Source organism: Pezoporus flaviventris, unplaced genomic scaffold (assembly GCF_033815535.1).
Source record: "Pezoporus flaviventris isolate CSIRO_AGI_PZ_B2104156 unplaced genomic scaffold, CSIRO_AGI_Pfla_v1 ptg000036l, whole genome shotgun sequence".
Lineage (NCBI taxonomy): Eukaryota > Metazoa > Chordata > Aves > Psittaciformes > Psittacidae > Pezoporus > Pezoporus flaviventris.
In genome coordinates this window covers 34,497,212-34,521,721 of record NW_026892584.1, presented here as the reverse complement: position 1 = coordinate 34,521,721, position 24,510 = coordinate 34,497,212, and the positions used below count along the sequence as shown (strand labels likewise).

General features: G+C 41.8%; 1 protein-coding gene across 4 annotated transcripts in view; it reads left to right on the top strand.

Moving 5' to 3' along the window:
* ITPK1 (inositol-tetrakisphosphate 1-kinase) overlaps window positions 1-24,510 on the top strand; it is a 142,702-nt gene that overhangs the window by 58,194 nt on the left and 59,998 nt on the right. For 3 of the 4 annotated variants that reach the window (XM_061463868.1, XM_061463870.1, XM_061463869.1), the window contains exon 3: window positions 15,477-15,602. In XM_061463868.1, coding sequence (XP_061319852.1) covers window positions 15,477-15,602 — 126 coding nt within the window. Of the gene's footprint in view, window positions 1-12,620; window positions 13,255-15,476; window positions 15,603-24,510 lie in introns of those variants that run through there. The other variant, XM_061463871.1, reaches the window with a different exon arrangement.

Genomic DNA, 24,510 nt, shown 5'->3' with positions numbered 1-24,510 from the left:
AGCCCGTTAAAATCCTCATTAAACAGAAGTTTTCCATGAAGCTTTATGAAGCTGATTCTTACGTGATTGTTGCCATAAATTGAGATCAGAAGTTTGTTCACATCTGCTGCTTTCAGTAATGAAAACATTTTTTAATTTGGGAATGGAGATTTGTCCTGAAAGTTTCAAATGTGCTTGCGCCCAAATGGTTTCAAGATACTTTGTGTAGACTGATAGTGAAGACCAGTCAGTCAGTAATAGAGCATGTAAAAGGGGTTTTGTCATCAAACAGGTCACTTTTTTCAATTGTATGTGAAAACTTCTGGGTGTGAATTTTGTCTCATCATGTCAGCAATGATATGTGGTTTCAGTTTTTCCCACTCGGATGTCTAGCTCAGAGGTGACTGCTTATGGTTAGGGGCTTGGCTCCAGAGTGTGGGACAAGCAAGGAAAAGAGTGTTCAAAGGGCTTGTGTTGGAGAGTACTTCTAATTATGGATTGACACCAGTTAACTGCACTGTACTAGTTTCAAGCCCTCTTTCCTCCCCAGAATGTAGGCCTTTAAATACTACAGTGGTAAAAAGTGACTGTTGGGAAATCTTGGGAGGCTGAACATAAGTTTTCAGCTTCAGAAGATGGCTCGGAGTGGCAACATGTGGTGATTTCTTTGTGCCATATCCTAAGCAAAAGTTAACTAGCTCAGAAGGGGAGGAAGGAAATGCATGTGTACATCCTCTCCAGCAAGGGCTTTTGGGAAGGTAGGAATATGTGTATGTAAAAAAGAAAAAAATAATAGTTTGTGTATACTTGTTTCATGAACACCTTTCTTACTGACCAAGGCTCTGACTTCAGCTGAGATGCCTCTCAGGTGCTCTCTGTGAATGTTACTCTCTTCTTAGTGTGTCTTCACTGACCATCTAAAAGCTGTGTAGCTGCGTTAATTTAGGTGCAGTGTCACACCAATACTCCTGTTTCTCTCTATGTGTGGTCAAGCTGGTAGATGAAGTCAAATGGCCCTTTGGAGAAAATGCAGGAGAGTTTTGGGGGTTTGGCTGTTTTAGAAGTGACCCTATGTCCCTCAGTAAAGCAGGAACTGGAAAAGGGGCTGTGAAGTCTAATAGTGACAGAGCCTTGTAAATGTGTATGGCAAGCTTCTGTGAGGTTGAAGCAGCAGGATCGAAGAAAATACCAAAGGCTCTGGTGGGATTTTTGAAGTGAGTAGTGGAAGCTGGCTTTGTAGATGGATGAGACGTGTGAGAGAATAAGCTTCAGAATTCTGAAGGTGAACGGGGGAGAGCTTCACTCTGACTGAAAAGGAGGGCAGCATGGTGAGGTATACAAAGAATCTGAAAGGTCTGGATTGCAAGAGGGGGAGATCTTGGACAGAATTGATCATGTTTTCTAAACAGCAGGCCTGGCAGCTTGATCATGGTAGTGTTCAGAGAGACTGATGCAAAGAGGGGAGCTCAGAGAGCTAACTGGGACAGGAGCAAGAGCAGAGGTTGAGGAAAGAGCCAGAGGCAGAAAAGCAGAAACTAGGATTATGATCTTGATGTTAAATTACAATGAAAAGCATAGCCAAGGGGAGAAAGAGCAATGTGTCAAAAGAGAGGCTGCTGGGGATGTCTGGTAGAGCAGGGACCTGGGAGCTGCCTCAGCTCTTCATTTCAGTTGGCTGGATGGGTGTTGCCTGGGTGAAAGCAATGCAGAAGAGATGCTGAGGTGAAATTGGGAAGGAGTTTGGAGCTACCCCTGTGCAAAAGAGTTCATAAGAAAGTGAGAGCAAGTGCAGCATCATCTGTGCTGATGGATGAGAAACAGCAGAGGGAGGTAGCAAGTTGTTAGGGCACCTTAACAGACAACTGAGTGACAGTCAAGACAAATGCCTTGATATCAGAGTTCAGGGATAGAGTGCATGCAAACATGCTTTGAAAACTAGGTTATCACATGGGACCTTCTAGCTTATGTGGTTTTCTCTATCATGAGGTTATAAGCTACACAAACAGGTTTTTCACACGCCAGCTGTGTTTTTCTTTTAACTATTTTCTCCAATTCCCATCTTTTGCCTGTTAAAATTAGTATGAATGTATGAATGCTACCGATGGAATTTGGTGTCTCTGGAAGGCAGACTCAGTTGTTCTGAGGACGTTTTACCTATTGCTATATCACTTGAGATTCCTGTAAACTGAGTTGAGTGAGGAAAAACAACTGGAATTTTAGCTGTTCTTTTTCTAGCGCTTTTAATTACTGCTACATTCACCATTTTCCCTGGATAGGAGGTCATTTTTCTGTTCACTTGAGTCTTTTGAGCAGTGAAAGGGAAAATTAATAGTGGGGGTGGGTAATGTAATTTGAAAGCCCCAATAGTCAGATGGTAGGCCTGGGAGACAGCACCTGAAAACTATTGTTAACCATTAGTTCTGACCTAATTTTGTGTGATTGATACTCCTTTAAGCCAGTGCAGCCATCTTAGCGAGACAAGGTATCTGCAGGATCCTTGCGAAAGTCCAGTGAGGCCTGGGTGCCTTGCCAAGGGAGGAGCTACAGCTTCCCTCTCCATCTGGTGAGGAAGGCTTGTCAGTCGAGGTGGGTGAGGAAAGAACCCAGAATTAGGGAGTGTGACAGACATGATTTACATCTTGATGACAAAGTGCTGCTTTGCCTGCTTCTTCCTAAGTGATGTTTCTGATGGTCTTTTTTTTTTTTAATCTTGCCTGTGTGCTGCTCACTTAGCGCTCTCTTCATGGTGGAAGTGAAATGTGAGTTCAGATAATTTGAAACCTGAGATTTTTCTGTTTAATCTACATTGCTGCTCCTAGTTTTTGTTCCCAGAAGAGTATTTAGGGAAATGCATGTTCCTGGGTAGCAGATTCTTGTTTGTACTGCACCCATTTAGAGCATCAAGTAAAGTAGTACTCAAGTGCAGCAGCAGTGTTTATGGTTATGGTAAGTTTTTTCTTGCTAGAAACTGGATAACAGTCTAAGAATCTGCATTAGCCTAAGTGCTCCTATTTGTAGTTCTTAAGGACCCATGACCATGGGATGTAAGTGTGGAAGGGATTTTCTAGGCTCTTAAGCCTATAACTTTGAAAGTTTGGTTGAATTCCTAAGCATTTATTTTCATTTCAGGTTTATATTTCTAGGTACAGATACCCTAAACTGGGTGCAGCTGTTCCACGGGGGTGGACTCGGTAGTCCCTTCTGTACTAGCTTTACATCTACAAACCTCACCCAGAATACCATGATCTTGGTGAAACCAAGATTATCTTTGTCACATTCACAGTTCAGCTACTATACTAGCATCCTTCTCTGAGCATAGGGTAGATTTTTTTGCATCGTGAGTTGTGAAAAGCTACATGTAGCCTTTCATTTTGTATTTAGTCTTATTTCTGATTCTCTCTTCCGCATGATACTTCTGTCTGAATGGTCATGTCAGTTAGACTTCTGTGTAATTGTTAAGGTCTACCAGTAACCTACGTACTGTGCTAAGACCACTAATGAAGATATTAAATAAAATGTTCACAAGGCTAGTACCTGAGGAATGCCCTCTCTGGTTCACCACTGCTGCTACTGGCATGCAAGCCATTGTTATCTTCTCTTTCATTTAGCTCTCCATTCACCTTCCTGTTCTGCTGGTCTTTGTCTTTCTCCAGTTTACCTGACTGCATGCTTTACTGAAGTCTGAGAAGATAGTTTTACTCTATTTTCTGGTCATACAGCCAGTTAGATGGGCTTGGCCCATCTTCTGTACATTCATCTCGTGTTGTACTACATTTTCTTAATTTACCTCTAGAGATCTGATTATTTTTCAGTATCTTCAAATGTGCTGAAATGCTTGACTGGTGCTAGGTCAGATGAACAGTCAGTAGCTGACATTTTTTCCTCCTCCTGCTCTTTCCCTAATATAGTTGCACTTTTTTGATCCTTGGGAAGCACTCCATAATGGATTCAGTTATTCAGAACCCTTGTATCACCATACTGTGATTTCCTATGCCGTGTTTGTGCTAATTGGATTTTATTTTCTAGGTGAGAGTGGTTTAGTTCTAGTTTTAGTTTTTTAGGTATCCAGTTATGGGAGAGAGGCAGCTTCCTCTCACCTCAGCCATTAAACGCTTCAGAATCACCTGGCATCTGTGCCACTCCGCTAGGCTCCCTCTGATCAGGTGGATCTCAGGTACAGTTCCTCATACCCTAGAATGTGACTGTAAAACAGGCTATGTGAATTTAAAACATCAAAGTATTTATTCATTTCTCTCTGATTGCAAAGAGAGGCCTGAAATGACAATGTATTTATCAACTCCTTAAAATGAGATTAAGTGAATCTCATTGCATGAGTTCTGGCTTTGACTGCTGGTACCCACTGATATATCTGTACCCATCTTTGTTTACCAACTTGCCTTGCTTCTGTGGTCAGCATCTTTATTCTTGGTGAAAACTGAAGCCAAATGTGTGTGTAAAGTTTGGGGCCTTTCTCATCTTATCTTTAATATAAAACCTTTAGTTGCTGCTCAGAGATCTTAATTATTCTTATTTTTTATGTATTCCCAAAATACATTTCACTATTTGGCATGACTTCAAGAAATGCCAAGCATCCATTATGATCAAATCCTTGAGCTTTTCACAGCTCAGCAGTCTTTACTAATTACTTCCTTTATCAGTTTGTCATCCTGAGATCATGAAAAAAATGCTTAAGCTGTGCACCATTTTATCCTGTAATATAAGATAACCCAGTTTGATGTAACATTCTTTGTATTACTAAATTATGTGTTAGTTTTCCTGCTTTGGAATAGCTGGGCTGTAACTTCAGTCCTAGTGTTTGTTCTCCTGAGTTTAAGAAGCTACTCTCCCCTAATAGTACTGTTCCTCTTGTTTCATTCTCATTAATATCTGACTATGTCCAAATAAAACTGTGGGGTTGTCAGACCTCTTCAGCACAGCAAGAGCAAGAGTTTTTATCGCTCTTGTTTAAAGAGAATTTTACCTAAAATGTTCTTTTGCCAGTCCTGAATGTCTGTACAACAAAGTCTGTATGTGTTGGACAAGTGCAGTGTTAGAATCCAGCTCACCTGGGTGAAAAAAGATGTCTGAAGCATGGACCACTTGCAAGGATTTTGTCAGACGTAGGAAGTAAAAAGCAAAGATACTTGAGAAACAAACTGTTGGCCGTTAACTGTTGGGATCAGCTTCTCTAAGCCATAGTGTTTGCTGAAGCAATGATTAGGACCTGTTGCACTCCTTCATATTAGAACTTTGCCTGTTTCTCCTGGCTTCACTTTCTGTCCTCTGTCTAATATGGAGATGGTTGTGATCTCCACCCATGCCCCTCTTTCTAAGTTTGCAAAATTATGAGCTAAAGGTTTTACCTTTGCAGCTATGTTCCTTTCAGACCCTTACAAATGCCTTTAAGTTAATCCTTGGATTAAACAGTTTCATCATTTTGCCTCAATGGGAGCAGTTGTTTCAAGTTGAAGTAATGCTTTGTAAATGAAAAGCAACTTCATTCACCCCTAAATAATACTTGCTGGGACAAGATGGAAGGGATCGCCACAATCTTTTCCATCTTTTCATGGTCTCTCTTCTGATTTCTGCTCATGCAGCATAGCGATATGATACAAGTCATCCTAAGCATGGCCTCCTCTTTGTTTAAAAGCAATGTTACTCATTTATATTCCTTCCCCTTCCACTCCCCTGGCTGACTAAATCTTGCAGTGTTTTGACAGCTTTTGTGTTTCTTCCCTGTCACGTTCCAGTGTACTTCTCCCTCCTCCTCTATTCTCCACAGTTACACAAATATTACCTGCTCCCCAACGTCCAGGAGCAACACTGTAAGGATATGTTTGGATGAAGGAGAATCTTTTGTTAAGCGAAATGTGTTTCAATTTTGTTTTGTTTTTCAGAAAGGATCCTAATTAGTTTAGGCGGGGGGGCAAATAAAGAGCATGAAAAATTCCTACCCTAACAGCTATTGCTCTCTCCACATGTATTTAGACTCCCTAGTGCATAATAAAGACCACAAATTCAGCAAAGTTATGAGCAGACTGCATTAGATGTACTTCAGATGCTACCTGTGTTTGCTTACAACTCAGCATCATCCAGAGTCTCTTGAGAAAGGGAAATGCACCTAGAAACACGACTCTCCAAGGGCTGGTAGCTAAGAGAAATGAAGGGGTGCCAGGAGCCTGGCTGTGCCTCTCTGCTCACTAGCTGGAAGCTTTGTTGAAGTGAGAATTATAGGAGAGACACTGGTAATCTCTTGGGATGTGCAGCTGCACACACAGGAGCACTGACTGCTCTTGGTGTTTGACAGGTGCTGCGGAAGAATTATCCTTAAGCTGAGCCTGAGCTGTGTGGTGTAAGTCCAGAGCTGAGCTTCCTCAACCTTTAGGATGCAGGGTGGTAGCCAGGCTTTCTGGGGGATGTTACTCATATATCATCTTTTCTACTTATCTAATCCCACGGCCAAAGGGAAGGAGGTTGTGCAGCGCATGTTTACATACCTCCAAGAGAGACTTTCAGAAGAACATGTTTCTCTCATCTTAACTTCTGCTGTACCCAGTAGTTACTTTTTTTTTTTTTTTAGTATTTGTAGTATTGTCAGATCTTGATATTTGGAATGTTTATATGATGTTATAATTAAGCACTGAAAGCTTCCAAGAAGTTAAGTGCACCCTTCTCGCCTCCCTCCCTTTGCTGACCTGGGTTGTACTGGCTATAGTGCTGCAGTATTTCTGTATTCTGGATTAGCTGGAGTGTTCTCCATAGACGGCTTTTCCATTCCACTCCTCCTTTAATGTCTGCCCTCCTACAGGATTGATTGAGCTGTCAGTTCAGTGACTGGGCTAGAGCTGACCCAGTTCACTCAAAGAAACAAAAAATATTCCTTGTAAAGTCTTAGGCTTTCTGGATCTGATTTGCCCATTCCAAAGCTTTAAGAAGTGAGCCAGAAATTTTCTGAACCACTTGGCAATTTCTCCATACATTCCACTACTGGGATTCCCTATATAGCCTTTTAATTTGGTGTACAGGCACACTGTCTTTTTGACAGTTACAGAAAGTAAAGTACAGCAGTCTCAGCAGCAGGTTACACCAACTGCTCATTCTCCTCTGTTCTTGTTTTTCTGTAACTTGCTTTCCTTCTTTGGAGTGCTAATCCTCCCATGTCACATTTTCTGTTCAACTTTTCTCCTCTGCTAATCTCAGGATTTGTTTTGCTGCCCTTCCTAATCCATAGGAGCCTCAATGACCTCAGGAGACTCCCTTGGCAAGAGGCTTTTTTGGATTTGAGTAACATCGATTATTCCTCTTGCAGTGCTGAAAATCAGCAATTGCCTTTCAGACTATCCCCAAACAAGACTGAACTGCTTAACCACTTGCATACCAAAACCTGCTTGCTGCAGTCCAGCCCTAATGAGACACGAGCTCTCACTTTAGCATTGTGCTCAGAAACAGCCGTTCCTGTGCCATCACAAGTTCTGGAAAGAACTTTCTGCAGCTGTCAAAGTGTTGTACAGGAGATAAGGAGATAAACCGAAATGAGTTATAGTTCAATTTCTAGAAATAATGTTTTGTATTGTATTTGTAAGTCAAAACCAATACAGTAATGAAGCTTCAGTCCTGGGTAAAAAAAACTTCTACTGAAAACAAAATAATTTCTCTGAAGAGCTTCAGCCATAGCCCAAAGATGGTTTTTCTTGTTTCACTTTTAAAAAAGTGAAGAGGCAAAATTTGGTGCTAATATGAGGGTGATGCTCAATGGAGTCTGATATATCATGGTCAGAGGTGAGAGGAGAGGGGGCCAGTAAGAGAGGTTTGGGTAACTGAGATGCTGTAACTTACTCCAGTGTTGTTCTGCACACTGAGTAGGAGTAGCGATTCACTGTCTGTCACTGTTACTGCACAGGCGACAGTGATACTGGCTTGCTGTGTGCTTCTGTGGGAGGGTGCAGGGGAGACTGTGGGGAGGTGATGCTCCTGAGGGATTCACATAATCCTGGGGTGTTGCGTTGACTGTAGGAGAAGCTTTGAATGTACAAAATCTAGTTTATGTAGCAGTTGGGGAAGTGATCCATAAATGGTGTCTGTGTATGTTAGTACATGTAGTGCAAGCTATGAGATTCCTTTTCCATCATTTTATCTTGAATACAGCTAAAAGTGAGAACTTCCCAGACATTTCAGAGACCATACCTTGCTTCCAGGAGAGCAGCAGCATGTGACTCCTGAAAATGTGCATAGTGTTCACACATACTCTGGCAACTTGTGCCAAGCAGAATGCAAAATAATATGCTCTGGCATGAGTGCAAGAAAACGCAAAGAAACCATCTGTTAACCTGAGATCTTCTCCTCTGGTGTTCAAGTTCCAGTATCTGAGAAAATGGGAACTCAACAGGGCTTCATATCTTATGTTTTGCTGCTCCTCACCTTTAGGCATGTCTTTTCCTTGGGATGTTGCTGGCATCCAAAATTGTGAACGTGTCCCAGTGCGGGACTCACTTTCCTCCTCCTTTGAACTAAGCTGCACAGAGCAGCAAAAGATAACCTGTAGAGTTAGCGTCCTACAGCAGTAGAAAGGTAAGTTTATCTGTCAGTCTTTAATTTCCCCAATTCTGAGAAGTGAAAACATAGGGTATCTTCAAGCTGCATTTCCTTCCTGCCTGGGAAAGAGTTCCCATCTGACATGGTAGCTGCTGCTGATGCTGTAATGCCCTCTCCTCTTGTGTGAGGGGAGAGCCGGAGACCTGAGGGTGGGAAGTCTCCATAATGCAGCAGATTTCCTTTCTCAGATTGCTGCTGCCATTGCTGCAACAGGACGTGCAAGTTAATTTGGCACCGTGGGAGGATGGCTGGGGAAGGGGGGATGTGGAGAGAGAAAATAGTCTCTTGGTGAATTCTTTGCTGTTTCTTCAAAGTCTTTGATGGTTAGGTCCATGTTGCCCTTTGCAGCAGAACAGAGCTGTTGTTTCTGTGAGGGGTTTATGTTCTCCCTCAGTATCCTTTGGCCTCATTAGCAGCAGCAGCAGCAGCAAGCGCTACTTGCATTAGCTATGTATGACAACAGCCCAGATCACTTTCTTCCTTGGCCAGAGAGATGAGGAGAAACTCTCTTAAATATGTAAGTATCTATTTAGTTTGAGTCTGTGAATGTTTTAGGAGAGCTTATGTATCAGTGAAAATACAAATTAAGATAATGTCTTTCCTCGTGAGGAAATGTAGGCAGATACATACTTTGTCACCTTCCATGGGCTTTGGCAGGGAGTTGACTGTCAGTTTTGTGCTTGCATAGACCTGATAGCAAGTGTTGTGGGTCCTCATGGAGGGACAAAACTGGACTGCTCCTCCAGGATTTAATTTGGGAAAGGAAGACGTGCTGGTCTTGCTTGGTTCAGTGGACTTCCCTTTGGCTTGTCAGAACAAGAAGACTTTTGTGCCATTCTGTTGCTGTTGCTCTGCACAAGTAAGTCTTATGGATGGGTGGACATGCACAAATGTTTTCCTGATCTCTTTCAGAAAATTTCCCAACTTCCTTTCAGATACAAGCACCTTCTCTCCTGTAATTAGGCTATCCTGTGTGTATTTGTTTGTACAATAAGGTAAAACAGTGGACTTGGCAGTATTGATTTCTGCTGCTCCCCTTCCCTCTTCAGGGTGCTTGAGATATTTTTAGAGGCTTTCATCTCTGGACTTTTTAGAGAGAGAAGAATATCCACCAGCATGAGCTGATAGGGTTTGGCTTCTTGAAGACTTGGCTTTTCAACCTAGAGCTCATGACTTCTTTTCATTATGATTTGCTCAGCATTAATGTGCAGTGAAGGGAAACCCTTGGGCAAGAAGGAGAAGTTTTAAAAGGCTTTGTTTTACAAGCCTGTTGATATAAATGCATGCAGTGAAGATACAGGATAGAAAATAGCCCTGGGAGAGGAAGATGATGACTAAAAACCTGAAGGTTTATATTCAGTGGAGTTTAAGAAGCTGTACTAAGTGTGAAATAAACCCCACAGTGCAGCCTTAACTGAGTATCTGAATAACAGGATACAATAGATTTGTGTATAAATTTCATATACAGCCTCAGTAGTCAGGGAGCAGAGAGGTCAGGTCAGGCTGGTGCTGTATGTCCAGTTCACAGGGAGGAAAATGGTTAAATTACCACCAAGGGACTGGATATGCATTGGAGCATTGACAGGTCTCTACTAGAAAATTAAATGGGTTTTCCAAAGAACTCAGTGCAGGTCCTGATGAGTGGAGTTTGTTAGCCACTTGGAGACTGGGAGCAAAATGCTTAAAAATAGAAAAGTGAGGATAAATAGAAATGGAGAGATGTGTTGTAAATTCCTCAGTGATACAGCAGCGGACAGATCTCTCTTCAGAGAATGGAGCAGGTTGCTATTAAGACTTCATTTCATCTGAGTGATAATACAAATACTCTTTCTGAAAAAGAGCTTTCTAAAAAACAAGAACACAAATCCTGCTCAGCCAGATTCTGAAATACAGTTATAGCATGGACTAGAAACACTGAATTAAAAAACAAACAAACAAAACAAACCTATTTTTAATCATTTAGATAAATGGTATTTCTCTTTGCTAAATCCAACATTTGCAGTTGTTTGAGGTTTTTTTCCTGAGTGAACAAATCCAGATTTTTTTTCACTTGGACACAGTTTTATTTTTAAACATGGCTTCCAGAAACGCATGTGTGGGATTGCAGTTGGGACCAGAGGAGAGCCATGGCACTCTGCCAGGCACTCACCCTGTCCCTGCGATACAGATGGATTGCTAGTGTTCGGGAGAAAAACAACCCCAAAACTTTAAACAAATTATACTTAATGGAAATAAACTTTTTTTGCCCTCCTGTGTAATGATTTGGATAATGCTGTGGCTGTGTGTTTCTGGAGGACAGAGGGAGGGGAAGGGGAGAGGACAGCAGAGATGGAGCTCTGTATGCCTGTAACTTGCTCTCCAGTGGATGCTCTGAGAAGCTTAATAGTGGGGACTGTGACGTTTCTAAGCCTGGAGTGTTTTTTAAGTCCCAGACAGTCTTTCTATTAGGTGAGCAGGCTATCTATAGCGGCTATGATAAAAGCATTTATCTAGTGGTTGTTTTCTTCCATATATGGGTTTGTAAGATGTGGAAAGGCATATAGAATCATAGAATCATTTATATTGGGAAAGACCTTTAAGATCATTGAGTCCAAATGTAAATTAACAGTGTCTTTAAGCACCACATCTACACATCATCTAAATAACTCCAGGGATGGTGACTCAGCCACTTCCCTGGGCAGCCTGTTCCAGTGCTTGGTAATCCCTGCAGTGAAGAAATTTTTCCCAATATCCAATCTAAATTTCCCCTGGCACAGCTTGAGGCCGTTACCTCCTGCCCTATCACTTGTTACTTTGGAGGAGAGATGAACACCCACCTTGCTACAACCTCCTCTCAGGTAGTTGTAGAGGTGCCCCCTGAGCCTTTTCTTCTCCAGGCTGAACAACCCCAGTTCTCTCAGCTGCTCCTCATAAGGCCTGTGCTCCAGACTCTTCACCAGCTTTGTTACTGTTCTTTAGATATGCCTCAGCACTTCCGTGTCCCTCTTGTAGTGAGGGACCAAAAACTGAACAGAGTTTTTGAGGTGCAGCCTTACCAGTGCCAAGTACAAGGGGGACACCACTTGTAACCAGCAGCAAACTAGCTTTAACTCCGTTAACTACAACTCTTCACACCTGGCCATCCAGCCAATTTTTTACCCAGCAAAGAGCACATCTGTCCGAGCCATGTGTTTGCCATATATCTGACATTTTCTGCGTACAGCCTTGTTACTGTCTTCCGTGTCGTTTACCTGAGTTTTGCTGGAGTTTGGTGGTAAGTGACAATGCCATGAAACCAATGCCTGATTGGACTTTTTTACTAAAAAAAAAAAAGGGGGGGGGGGGGGAGGGAGCAAGCAGAATAGGCTATAGCCTGCCTCACAGAAGAGCCATAGCCATATCTCTCTTCTTTCAAGCTGGTGCTGATAAGTTTTTTCTCTCACTTCTGTTGCTATGGTGTTAGTTCTGTGCAAAAACAAACCTTTGGGTGATCATGTCAACTGCAGAGATCATTTGGAGAGAGATGCTGAAAGAGAAGGGAAGTAGGAGGGCTCAAATTCCAGCTGATGACAAACAATGAATCAGTGTTTGTCTCAGCAGAGGGCTCTCAGAAATTTTGCACTCTGCTTTCACTGACTTTTGCTTGGATCTGATACTTCACTTGAAAAGGCTTCTTTTTCCCCCTCAAATCTTTTTATTTCTTCCTTTTCTTCTCCTTTTAGTTTTTTTTTTTTCCTTAGTATTTAAAATGGAGATGGATCTCTTCCAAATTCCACACAGCTCAGGAATATTTGCTTTCCACAGCGTGGCCCAGAACACAGAGAGCTTATTCTTGCAAATGGTTTGATCCTCCAATCCACAGAATACTGGATCAGATTTTGAAGGTCTGGGTGGTTGAAATGTACTTGCTGTCCTTTTTGAAGTGGTCATTAAACTTCCTACTGGAGTAGCTGCCTTAGTGTGCTGTCATTTCTAGTACTGCTTTCCTGGTGAAGGGGAAGCAGAACACTGTTACAGAGGGGCAAAGAAAGTGCGTTTAGTTTCATTCTCAAAATATGCCTGTTGCTTTTAGCTGGCACGACTGTTGTGAAGTTACCTTGCCCAGATGTCTTATGCTTCTGGAAAACATTGTGGTGAAAATGCCTGGATATGCCTTGAAGGCTTATTTCTATTCTTGGGTCAAGGCTGAAAAGAAGGACTGTTTTCTTGTTTTCTGAATGTTTCTGTGCAGATTGAGCTGTAAGTGCAGAAAGAATGTAAAAGGGTAGCCAATCTCAAATGCTTATTTGCTTCTTGCTGTTTTTCAAACTGGAAGTCCTGAAAATTGATTAATTCACATTTTTGTACCTTGGCAACTGGGAACTTTCTGACCTAGTTAAATGGACCCTTTGTTTTGTTGTTTCCTTCCAGATGTGATAGGCAGATGAAGAAACCTCAGGAAAAGCAGTGTGGTCATCTGAGATTTCTTTTAAGGATATTAACTGATATTTCTGGAACTTGGTTGTAGAAGTAGATCATCTCCTTCCATATCCTTAGCCAAGCTGCAATTCACTTCACTTTGCCTTAATTTTGCAGACACTTACACTTGCCTTTAGCCTTTGTGCTGCACTAGTAATGGAAGTAAATCCAAATGCCAGGACAGCCAGACCTTCTGTGCCTGTCTCCCCCAGGCACAGCTGACCAATCACCATGCATCCACATGACGTCTGTTGTCTTTGTCTTTATCATTGCGTAATCTTTGCATCTAGAGAGTCTGCTGCATACCTATGGACAGTGCATCTCATAGTCTCCTCAGAAGACATGCACAATATGTTTTCCAGTTGTATTAGAATCTACATAAGTACTTCAAAGATAGTGCTAAAGCCTCAATCTGTAACTTGTTAGTAGGAGCATCTAGTAATGAGTAAGCAGAGGTGGTCTCTGTTGGGAAGAATTGGCGGTCTTTCAGTTTGCTTTTGTGCCATAGGAAGCTTCAGTTACTCTGCTCAAGTAAGCCTAGCCCAGGTAGGAGTGCCTACAAAGAAGAGCAGTTCAGCTACATGGATCAGTTATATTAGCAACTACCAAATTATTACAAGGCTGCTAGATCTCTGCTGTTTTAGTTTTATTGGTGCTTGAGTTCCAGCCATCCTGTCTTATCATTACCTTCCTTAAGGCACTCCTTAATTCAAAGCAGGTCCATTTCTGCAGGATGGGAAATATTATTAGAACAAAACTGTACAAATGTTCAAAACTGGTAAGTAGCTTCATGGGATCTTTAATCATAGAATAGTTAGGGTTGGAAAGGACCTTAAGATCATCTGGTTCCAACCCCCCTGCCATGAGTAGGGACACCTCACACTAAACCGTGTCACCCAAGGCTCTGTCCAACCTGGACTTGAACACCGCCAGGGATGGAGCATTTACAGCTTCTCCGGGCAAGCCATTCCAGTGCCTCACCACCCTTACAGTAAAGAACTTCTTCCTTATATCCAGTCTAAACTTCCCCTGTTTAATCCTTTTTTGGTGCAAACCCATCACAGAGGAAAAGCACGACCGGTTCTCCAGCTAAACTGCAGGTTTGCTTGTGAGTTATGAAGTGCCCAGTTTGCCTTTTCGGAGTGAAACACCCCCTGGATGGTTTAAATACAATTGTTAAAGGGTCTATGAAACAGGGGTTTTATGCAGGGAAGGGTTTTGTACCATGCTGGTAGATGTTAAAGGTCACTTTCTGGTAATATTTACACAGACTAAACGAAGCAATTATAATAAACCAGTCTGCTGCTATTGCCTCTCACAGGAGCCTGTCCCAGCAGTGGAAATGATTTATTCAGTGGGAAAGACTCATAGAATAGTTAGGGTTGGAAAGGACCTTAAGATCATCTAGTTAAAGGTCATCTAGTTAAGATCATCTAATTTTAGTAAGGATTTTAGGGGTTTGTAATGCATCATCTTGATCAGAGGAAATTCAACATTAAATTCAGACTAAGTTGCTTAGGGCTTTGTCCAGTCCAGTCTTGAAAACCTTAAAGGATGGAGATCCTACAGCTTCTGTGGGACTCTGTGCAACAAACCAGACAGTTCTTGTGGTGGATTTTTTTTTCCCCTCGTTTAGTTGCAGTCTTCACAGTTTTGACTTATGTCCTGATAAATCTAAGCCCCCACAATGACATTGACCAGTTCTCTTAGTACCCTTGCATGAATCCCATCAGGTCCAGTAGCCTTCTTTGCATCAAGATTTTCTCAAGAGATCCCTAACTCAGTCTATTTCCAGTACAGGTAGTTCCTCTGCTCACAGAACCCTGTCTGAGTTACTGGGGACTCAGCACACTGCTATCACTTCTTTGTCTTTCCATGCTGTTGAGAGCAGAGTTTCTGCACACCTCACCCCAGTCTTTGTCCCCTATCCAGCTAAGTGCCAAGGTCTGCTAGTGGGAGTGCGCTCCTCCTTACCAGCTATATATCTGTTACTGCAGCAGATGAATTTGCGGAGATCCTGAGTCATTTGCTTTTGTGTTACCTGGGTGCTGTTTTGTGCAATCCCAAAGGGCAAAGGGCACAGTAGGTGTTCTTTTTATTAGTGGTGATCATCTTTGTTGGCACATTCCTTCTGCATGTGTGTTTAAGTACTGAGAAAGAGAGCTGAAGAGGGAAATGGCAGCTCAGGGTGGTAAAGCACAGGAAGGTGTTTGGATGAAGTGTGCTTGCCGATGACTTAACTCCTTTTTCATGGAATTAGACCTACATTGCTGAGAAATAAATGTCTGAGTAAAGTTTTCTGACATTCAGTGAAATATAAATTCTCATGAATTTGGGTAACATACCAAAGTAAAGGCAGTGTGTAAAGTAAATGCCTTCTGTGTGGCAACACCACCTTGGATGGTGGTAGGAATAAGAACCTCAGATTTTCCATATATTAATGCAAGTTTTCTCTCTGGTTTCTTCAGCTTGACCTCACCAAACCCATTGAAGATCAGGGCCCTTTGGATGTGATCATACACAAACTGACAGATGTCATCCTTGAAGCAGACCAGAATGACAGCCAGTCACTGGAGCTGGTTCAAAGGTTCCAGGTAAGTGGTTCTTTAATAGTCTTTATGCATTTCAAGCAGGAGGATGATCTTGGTGCAGCAAATTCAGTATTTCCTATGCAGTTGATAGGGTTTGATGAAAAGAGCTCTCTGGCATACTGCTGCCCTACTACTGATGGCTCAGCAAAAATAAGTTTTTTTCAGTCTAAATGGACTTGCACCTTTCGGTAGGTTTTGCATTGTATTGGTAAGGTTAGTAAGAACTGGTTTCCCACCAAATGTTGTCCTGATTTCATTCCGAGAGAATGAGTGCTGTTCACAAAAAGGAACAGGTATTGGCAGAGTCCTTTACATGCATCCCTCTACAACAGAAGCCACTAAATTAATTTGGCCCCATTCTGTCTGGCTTTCCCAATTTCTGGAATGCTAATTTCTGTAATAGAAAGGTTACTGTGAGTGATTGTCCTCTAGTACTGAGAGTCCTGTTAAATTTTTCTTTCCTCAAGTTTACACTGAAGGTCAGAAATATGCAGGGCATAGTGGTACAGAGAACTGTTTTCCCAAAGAATTCCTGCCAGTATACTATGTGAATGCTGATGAAAATGATAAAGGAGCACCTTCATCATTTTAAAAGGTGGCCTCTGAACGAAACCAGTAAGAAACCTTCTCTTAAGATCTGGGGCAAACAAATCTTACTGTTCTTTGTGTTTCCTGACCCAGTTCTTCTCTCCCATACTGCCAAGTTCATCTCTGTTAATATCACCTCTACTGTCTCCTATGCCTGATTTTTTTGTTGGCAGCTTGGGCTTAATCTCATACAGCATGTACGGTAAATGGGTGAGTTACTGGGTCATTGCTTTGGACTGGGGTATGCTTCTTTGTGACACACTGACTAATGTGGACAGATGAGAACATTCGTTGATGCAGGACATCATGGTGTGTGCTGGCAGAGGTATTCGATACAGCGTGTCAGATCCTTCCTGTAGGATTTGCATAGTGATAAATTCATCTAAGTATCTCCACAGCACAGGAGCATGCTGCTTTCTAAGAATAACACAGAACAAAAGGGGAAACAAGTTGAGCTGGAACAGATCTGGGTTGCAGCAGGGTGAAACAGAAATTACTGTCATCCAGAGACGAGATAATAGGGTTGGAATTCAGTCATCTGTCACTATTGCTGCTGTTTTGTTGCTATAGAGTGCTTACGTCTGTGCTTCAGCTTAATACCACCCTTTCCTAAATTGGTCTCTTTCTTAATAATGGTCATAATTTTCCTGTGAATATTGGTACTTGAGCAAAAATAATGCTGTGGTTCTGGTGAAGGTAATTTGCAGGAGGCTGATGGGAAACCGAACCTTTGTTTATTTTGATAATATTAGAAATTTGGATTGTGTCAAGTGTTGTAGAAAGCAAAGGTTGTTCGCACACCTGGGGCATATGCTGCATGTAAATCAGCACCCTTTAATTGTTGGTGTGTCTGTTAATAAGCGAATGTGTCAGTAGAATACCTCTCTCTACAGTAACACATGCTCCATATATATTTTTCCAGAGCTGACTTAGTAGAGATTAAATGGAAGTGAGGATAAGTCTCTGAGCAAGTCAGATGGAAAAGAAATAGTTCTCTGTTTCCTGACTTGATTGGTAAATACAGTTCAACTAATAGTATCAACTGTTTAAGACAGGAATAAATGGAGTGAAAAGCACCTTGTGGGTACAGAACATTGTCTTATACCAGTGTCTTCTGTACAAAGGATGGTGGCGAATTCTGCTCATGCTTTGAGGGCTTCTCTACATTTTCATTTCATGTCCCTGTTGATGGTGGTTTTAGCCTTTTTGAATGCTTTCCTTAATTCCAGTTTAGCATTGCTCTGTTTTCAATGGCGAACTTCAGCCTAACATACTCTAGAAGGGCTGTTGCAGGGTTATGCTAAAAAACTTGCTTAATCGGTATTGTGAAATGTTTGCACCCAGCTGTCTGGGGACTTCATTTTTAGGAATATTATATTTAAGCACTTGGTGTTCGTTCTTCTCTCCCTGTCATTAGTTCTTGTTTGTATAGTAAGCAGTGTATTATCTAATACATGTTTTGTTTTTTTTTTTTTGATGATGCCATCTTCCTGCAAAGTAGTGCAAGGTAATGTCTAAAGAATTAGAAGGTGGTCCTGAAATGTGGGTTCACTCACATGCTTTTCCACAGTTCATTAGTGTGATCTAGACCATCCCATTGGCATTCCTAGGCTTTGTTTTGCAAGCTGTAAATTAAAGGAAATTATATTAACTCCCTTTTGAGATTAATATGAGAAGCCCTTGAGGTCAGCTCAGAATGGCTGTCATAAGGAATTAAGGTTGTTTTGTTTCTGTTGGGAGCTCTGGTATGACTTTTCAGTAGCTATGACAACACATGATGTACAGACTGAACTGTACCCTTGTGAGTAGGCTTCTGAATGATATACTCTTCCCCATACACCGAGGCCTTGGGCCTCTGGTTCTGAGTTGTGCTACATCACTGGCATGCAGGAAACTTTCGTTGTAGTAAAACACGTACCCAGGAACCAGTGAAGGAGAGGAGAGAGTCTGCCAGTGTTGAATTACATACCAGAGTGTGCCTAAAGGGTATTCTTGTGTAATTTTGTATACAGGGCAGAAACTGACAGGAAACTTCTGTCTGTCTCCATCTGCCCTGTATTATTTTTAAGATATTGAAAACTGATTAGAAATGAAGATAAATATGTTCCATAGAAAAAAAAAATAATTGTAATAAGTGATTTGTATGAAGTGTGTGAGGTAGGATAGGTGTTTTGGTTTTGTTAAACTAAAACCAATAAGCAACTTAAAAAACATGAAGTGACCACCTGGCAAGAGAGCTAGTTATGTGTGTGTGATGTTGCCTAAGCACTGGGGTATTTCTGCACCTGCTCAAGTGTGTTTCTCTTATTTTCATTAGATAGACTGACAAGGTTCTGATCACCTTAACCAAATAGGGCAGTTTTTCCTGCTGCCGACTGTAAGTGTAACAGCAAGATGATACTTGTTGGCTCCATAAAGCAGTCTTCCAGGATGTAGAAAGCAAGGGATTCTTGACCACAGGAGGAGAAATGGTCTGCTGAGCTTAATTTATGACCTTTGTAAGAATAACTTTTTTCCAGTGCTGTATTGTAGAGGCCTTGACCCATCTCATCTGCAGGAGCTGAGGAGGAAACACATTTACATGATTCTGTGTGCCTGCTTTCTGGAGTCTGTGGTGAACCCCTGTACAGTCTGGTGGAAAGGGCTGATAGACTATGAGGCCTCTTAGCATCCTGTTTTTGACTTGCTGTTTAATGACTGTTCTTAATTGCCTTGTAAAAAGTAATCATAACAATTGTCATAGTCCTTGGTAGCTCCTTCTTGACCAGAAGAACATGGAGAGAAATCTGGTGCAAAGAAGCATAGTCTCCAGGTGTCCTTTCACTTGCTTGTGCTCCAGTTCTAGTGTTCTTGGTAAGAAAGAGAGCTAAACTACCCCAGTTCCTGCTTTATGGAAAAAGAAAATGTTTTGGCTGAGAAACCTTTGTTATGCTTTGATTAGAGCAAAATACTCTCTGAGCAGCTGCTTGTCATAGCTGTGCAGGGGCTTGAGTAGCTTCATTCGTTGCAGCTTTGTGCTAGTCTGTTCCACTCAAAATGATGTTTCTAATGATGGAAAATCAATAGGGTTATTAATTTGTCTTTCAGAGCTTTTTCTGAATGATTTTTCTTTGCATTAGCCTTCTTAAAAAGATACATCAGAAGCAGGTTTTATGCCTAGGCATCTGCTGTCAGGTTGATCAAAGTTTTAAGTGTTTCCTCCCACCCCTGCCCTCAGACTGTTGGCTCTCCCACTCTGAAGATGTCCAGGAAGGGCTCTTTTATTCTTGATTTAAAAGCTTCCTTAGATGGGTTTGGGACTGGGAGGAAGGAGAGTTAGGGAGATACTTTGGAAGGGAAGGAGTTAGAGTCTTGATCTTGCTTGGAAGGGGAGAAGTGTGTTATTCTTGCTGCACTGATTGCTTTCTTCAGAATTCTCAGCCGCGGGGATATGATTTGAGTACTTACTCCTGGAGATTATGTCAGTGGATTTTTAATGCCCCTCTAACCCCCCCAAATTCCTAACCCATGGATTTCACATTTCTTTTCATGTGCTCTGCTGAGAAAAGGCAACTGAAAAATCAAAGGAAATTATAAAATTTTAGTAATTTTTTTTCTCATTGGGCAGACAAGATGAGACAGTTGAAATGGTCTTTTTGCACCTGAATTCAAAGGCCAATACCCGTAGTTTTCCCATTTGAAAAATTCCTTATAAGCAGGCAAAATTAACTAAAAATTTTTCATTTGAGTGCTAAGTGGTAGATAGCTTCTTATGGGTAGGTATTTGCAACCTGAAGAAGTGTTGGACTTTTGAAGGTGAGCCAGAGAAGCTAAGTACTCAGAAAGTTGCTTTGAGATGTGCAGTGAATAGAAATGTAATAGGAAAGACCTTTCCTCAGTTCCCCTTGCTGCCTCCTTCATCCATCCCAGCCACTGCAGGAATCTCTTTTAGATTCAGAGACAGACAGACAGTTTTGAGGTAAGTGTTCAAGGTCCAACTTGCCTACACCTTTACCTTTGGTGTCTGTGAAAAGAGGCTATCACAGCCTAAGACAAGAAAAAGGAACTTGTAAGTCTGAATCTGATGCAAACTCTTTAGACAAGCTGGTGTCTGTCTTTACATCTGTTTCCCCACTGGAAAGTGTTGATCTGTTGTTACAAGCAGTCATCTTCATGTTCCTGTACACAGGAAAACACAAATCCAAATGCTGTTACTGTGTCATTTGCTAACTTTTTTTTTTCCTTTTATATGTAACTTTTGTTTAATGTTAAGCAAAAGATCATCAAACTTTTATTACCTAGCAATAAAATCAAGTCAGTGAGTCTCTCTTATTATCTAATGACCTAATATTTGCAGAAGATATTGTATCAACTTTCTGTTAAAATATGAATAGATATATCTTAAAATAGCTACCTTTTTGGGTAAAATGATAGGCAACTCTATTCTCATCTATACATAGGCTTGTCAAGAGAAGTTTGTTGTGAGTTGTGGCTATTTTGGTTTGACTTTGGGTTTTTTTGTTTTTTTGTTTTTTGGGGGTTTTTTTTGTTTTTTGTTTTGGGTTTGTGCTTTGGTTTTGTGGGTTTTTTTTTGTGTGTGGTGGTGGTTTTGTTTGTTCGTTTTGGTTTTTTTTTGTTGTTCTTGTTTTTGTTGTTGTTGTTTTTGTCTTTTATTATCTGGGTTATATCCAGAGGTATTTAATAGGGAACATAAAATACTTGATCTCTCTTTGATTTCAGGTTTCATTGCTGGTATTCTGCCAATAACAGGGCTGGTACAGAGCATGACTGAATGCCAAGCCTGGAATACAAACAAAGGAGGATCTGCTAAAAGTCCTTGTTCCTTCTTGTTTGCTTTTATTATGTCAAAGATTAGGAAGCGGAAAACATTGATGTTGTCTAGGTCAAGCTGAACTGCAACCCAAGGACAGAGCCTTTTTAAAATATTGTTGGGAAGCCTAAATATCTTGAGATTGTTGCCTGGGTTGCTGGAGTCTGCTGTTGGATACAAGTCTTAGGTAAATCTACCAAAGGAGGGTGCAGAGTTGTTTTGTTGGAATGAACAGAGAAGATCTGAATATTCAAAGTTGAAAGGTGCTGTACTGAAAGATCCAGTGTTTCCCTTTACCTTCTGCAACTGCTCCAATTTCATGATCATTTCTACAGTAACTCATCTGCTATCAAAGTTCTTGGACACAAACCCATGATGTTTATCCAGATCTGGGTTTCTGGTAGTGGAGCAATTCTGTGCCATGGTGTCCTGGGTTCAGCAGCAGCAGTCATGTTTCTCCTTCTTGGTAGCTGGTGCAGTGCAGTGTTTTGATTTTCGGCCTGGGAACAGAACTGATAGCGATGTTTTGGTTTGGCCAAGGACTTTGTGAGCCTCATGCTCTGCCAGGGAAGAGGGGAAGCCGGGAGGAAACAGAGACAGGACACCTGACCCAAACTGACCAAAGAGGTATTCCATACCACAGCACGTCATGCCCAGGATGTAACTGGGAGTTAGCCGGAAGGGCTGAGGGACGGCAGGGTTGGAGGAGGTATCGGTCGGTGCTTGGTCGGGCTTGGGGGGCGAGTTATCGGTCAGCTGGTGCTGAGGTGTTGTATTCTCTTCCCTTGTTATTTCCTTTATCATTATTATCATTGGTGGTAGCAGTAGTGGTTTGTGTTATACCTTAGTTACTAAACTGTTCTTATCTCAACCCGTGGGAGTTGCATTCTTTTCGATTCTCCTCTCCGTCCCTCCGGGAGTAGGGGGAGGGAAGAAGGGGGGGAAGTGAGCGAACGAATTACCTGACTGGGTTTAAACCATGACACATGGGAAGAGTGCTGCTACTCAGGCTATGTCAAGAGGTTTCCAATCTGTTAAGTAATCTTCACAGTTGTATATTCAGTGATGGCTTAGTGTGCTTTGTGATGGAAATCCAAGCAATACAGTATACTGAGGAAAGCAGAGTTGTGAAGATTGGAGTGCTGTTTTGATGTTTCTGTTCCCTGAACAACTTCAGCAGTTACCCACCAGTGTTCAAATAGAGATGACCTGTGCAAATACATTGACCTTGTTCTTCATTGACAGATGCCTTTGCTTCAAAGGGGAGACCATTTCTGGATTCATTTTAAATGGGAAGATCTGTAGCCTGTCCCCAGAGTAGCTCTAGGAGACATGTACTTCAGGTCCTAGTCCCTTCCTTTACCCAGGTGATGCAGATCTTCACTGCCCTGCTGACATCTCTGAATTTTACCATTCCTGTGCCCTCTACCTGCCCAAGTACCTAGGCCTGTATATGGAGGAGAGATGGAGACTAGTACTTGACAGAGGTTTGATGCTGAGAAACTTCCTTGTTTTATAAAGAAATCTAATGTTCCCTGTGTGTGTGGAGGTCTGTCACCTTACACTCAGTGCAGTTCTTCTCGACATTATAGTAGTCTGTTAAAGTCCTCCAGACTCTAAATGGCTTTTGGAAAACATCCTTCATCTCCTCCTTCATTTACAGAGTTTTTTGGAAGCTCCTCAAGGCAATAAGATGAGAAATAGGTCACTGGAAAGTCAGCTAAGATGCTCCCTTCTGTTGCCATGTTGCCTAGTGTACAGTGGCCTTGGGATCATGCCTTCATTCCTGTTAAACTGTGTTATGCTGTGTCAAACTTACTGCTTGGATGATCTTTTAATGCAGCTTAGAGCTATTATCATTATAAATAAAGCACAGTGAAGTTCCTTATAGAAAGTGTGAAAAAGCAAGGCTCTCTCTGGAAATCCTTAGAGTAACATAAGCCAAAATAACAAATGGAATGCCCCTAACCCAGGGAGGTGAGATTAGTCCTCAATGCTGATGTGAGCATCAGAAAGATTTGGGCAGGTGCACAAGGAGGAAGAGACAACCATTCCCTCCTTGGAGGGGAGTAAAGGGGGGTGAAGGCCACAGGCAGGACAAATGTACATGTGAGGGGAAGGATTAGTATGAGCTGGGCCAGGATGGAAGTATGAGGAGCTTGAATTCAAGGTGGAACCAGAGACTGGTCAAGACAAAGGAGTAATCAGCACAGTGTGAAAGGAAGAGCTAGTACGTGCATCAGAAACACTGCAGGATGCTTGCTGTCAGACCTCTGCTGAGGTCATGTTTTAGAGCTGTGGCTTGCTCAGCCTGGTTACTGTGTATACTTACCGGCTGCTCAACTTTTCAATGTGCTCAGGAAGATGCGTACAGTGATAGCTCTCTGTCTTTTAAGCTGAGGCTTAGAGGTGCTAACATGGTGTCTTGTTATGTTTTTCATATGTTGAAATGCTCAAGTACAGTTTTGTGATCACCGAGTTTAAACTAATGGCCTCATCACTGGATCATCCTAGCTCCACAAGGTCTTTTAGCTGCTGTGTGTAAGGGCACATATGCATAGGTGTTTAAGATGCATTAGGTAACAAGTTACTTCATGTCTTAAAAAATCCCCAGCTGTTCCATATTTGAAAACTGACTGCTCTGCTTGAGACTCTTAAGTCCTGGGGCAGGAGACTCATAAAAACATTTATATGTATGTTCTGGGTATGAATGACGTGAAATGAGACCAGCTTCTGCTCCAGTGAGTTGAAGCAGCTTTTCATGCAGGTTACACTGCAAGGGTGAGACAACCTCTGGATTTGACAGTCTTGACTGGTTGTGCAAAAGGCTCTGTCCCTTACTTTTCACAGGTAGTAGCAAGGTTGAGCATATCTTTGAGGAATTCACTGTTTGTGTTCTGCAGGGATTATTAAATACGTCAGATGTGTCTTGCCACTGAAAGGCGCCTCATGTCCTGTGAAGGAAAGCTACTTGTTTGCTGTGGGTGATGCAGTGGGTTCGTTAAACCCCAATGCTGGATCCTCTTAGCCTCAAAAGAATAATCTCCTTTAGAAAGCCGTCAGTTCAGGCTACATAATCAGCAGAAAGCAACAGTTTGCCAGGCTAGGAGGAGTGGAGGGAGAAACCCCGCTTCTTCAGTCAGTGTCTGGCACAGAATCTCTTGCTGGGAATAGATGATGCTGTTCCTTTCTCTCTAGCTTAGTGTCTAGCAAAGTGCATCTCCTGAGGCCACCTCACAGTATGGCCAAGTATCTTGTAGAGTATGTTTTGTTTTCTGAAGTAATCAACTGAAGGGCAGTAAGACTTCATGGAAGTCCATTACTTGTAGGAGCATTTGCTATGCATCTGCATGAATGGATTTAAATAAATGAGTGTAAATGTAAAGATGCTTTCTGAAGTTTGGTACAACAGATGTTAAATTTGGAAATGTTTGTCTGATTTTTGGATAGGGTATGATGGATTCTTCTTCGTCCCATTGACTTTGTGATTCCACATTGGGGCAATGATGAAGG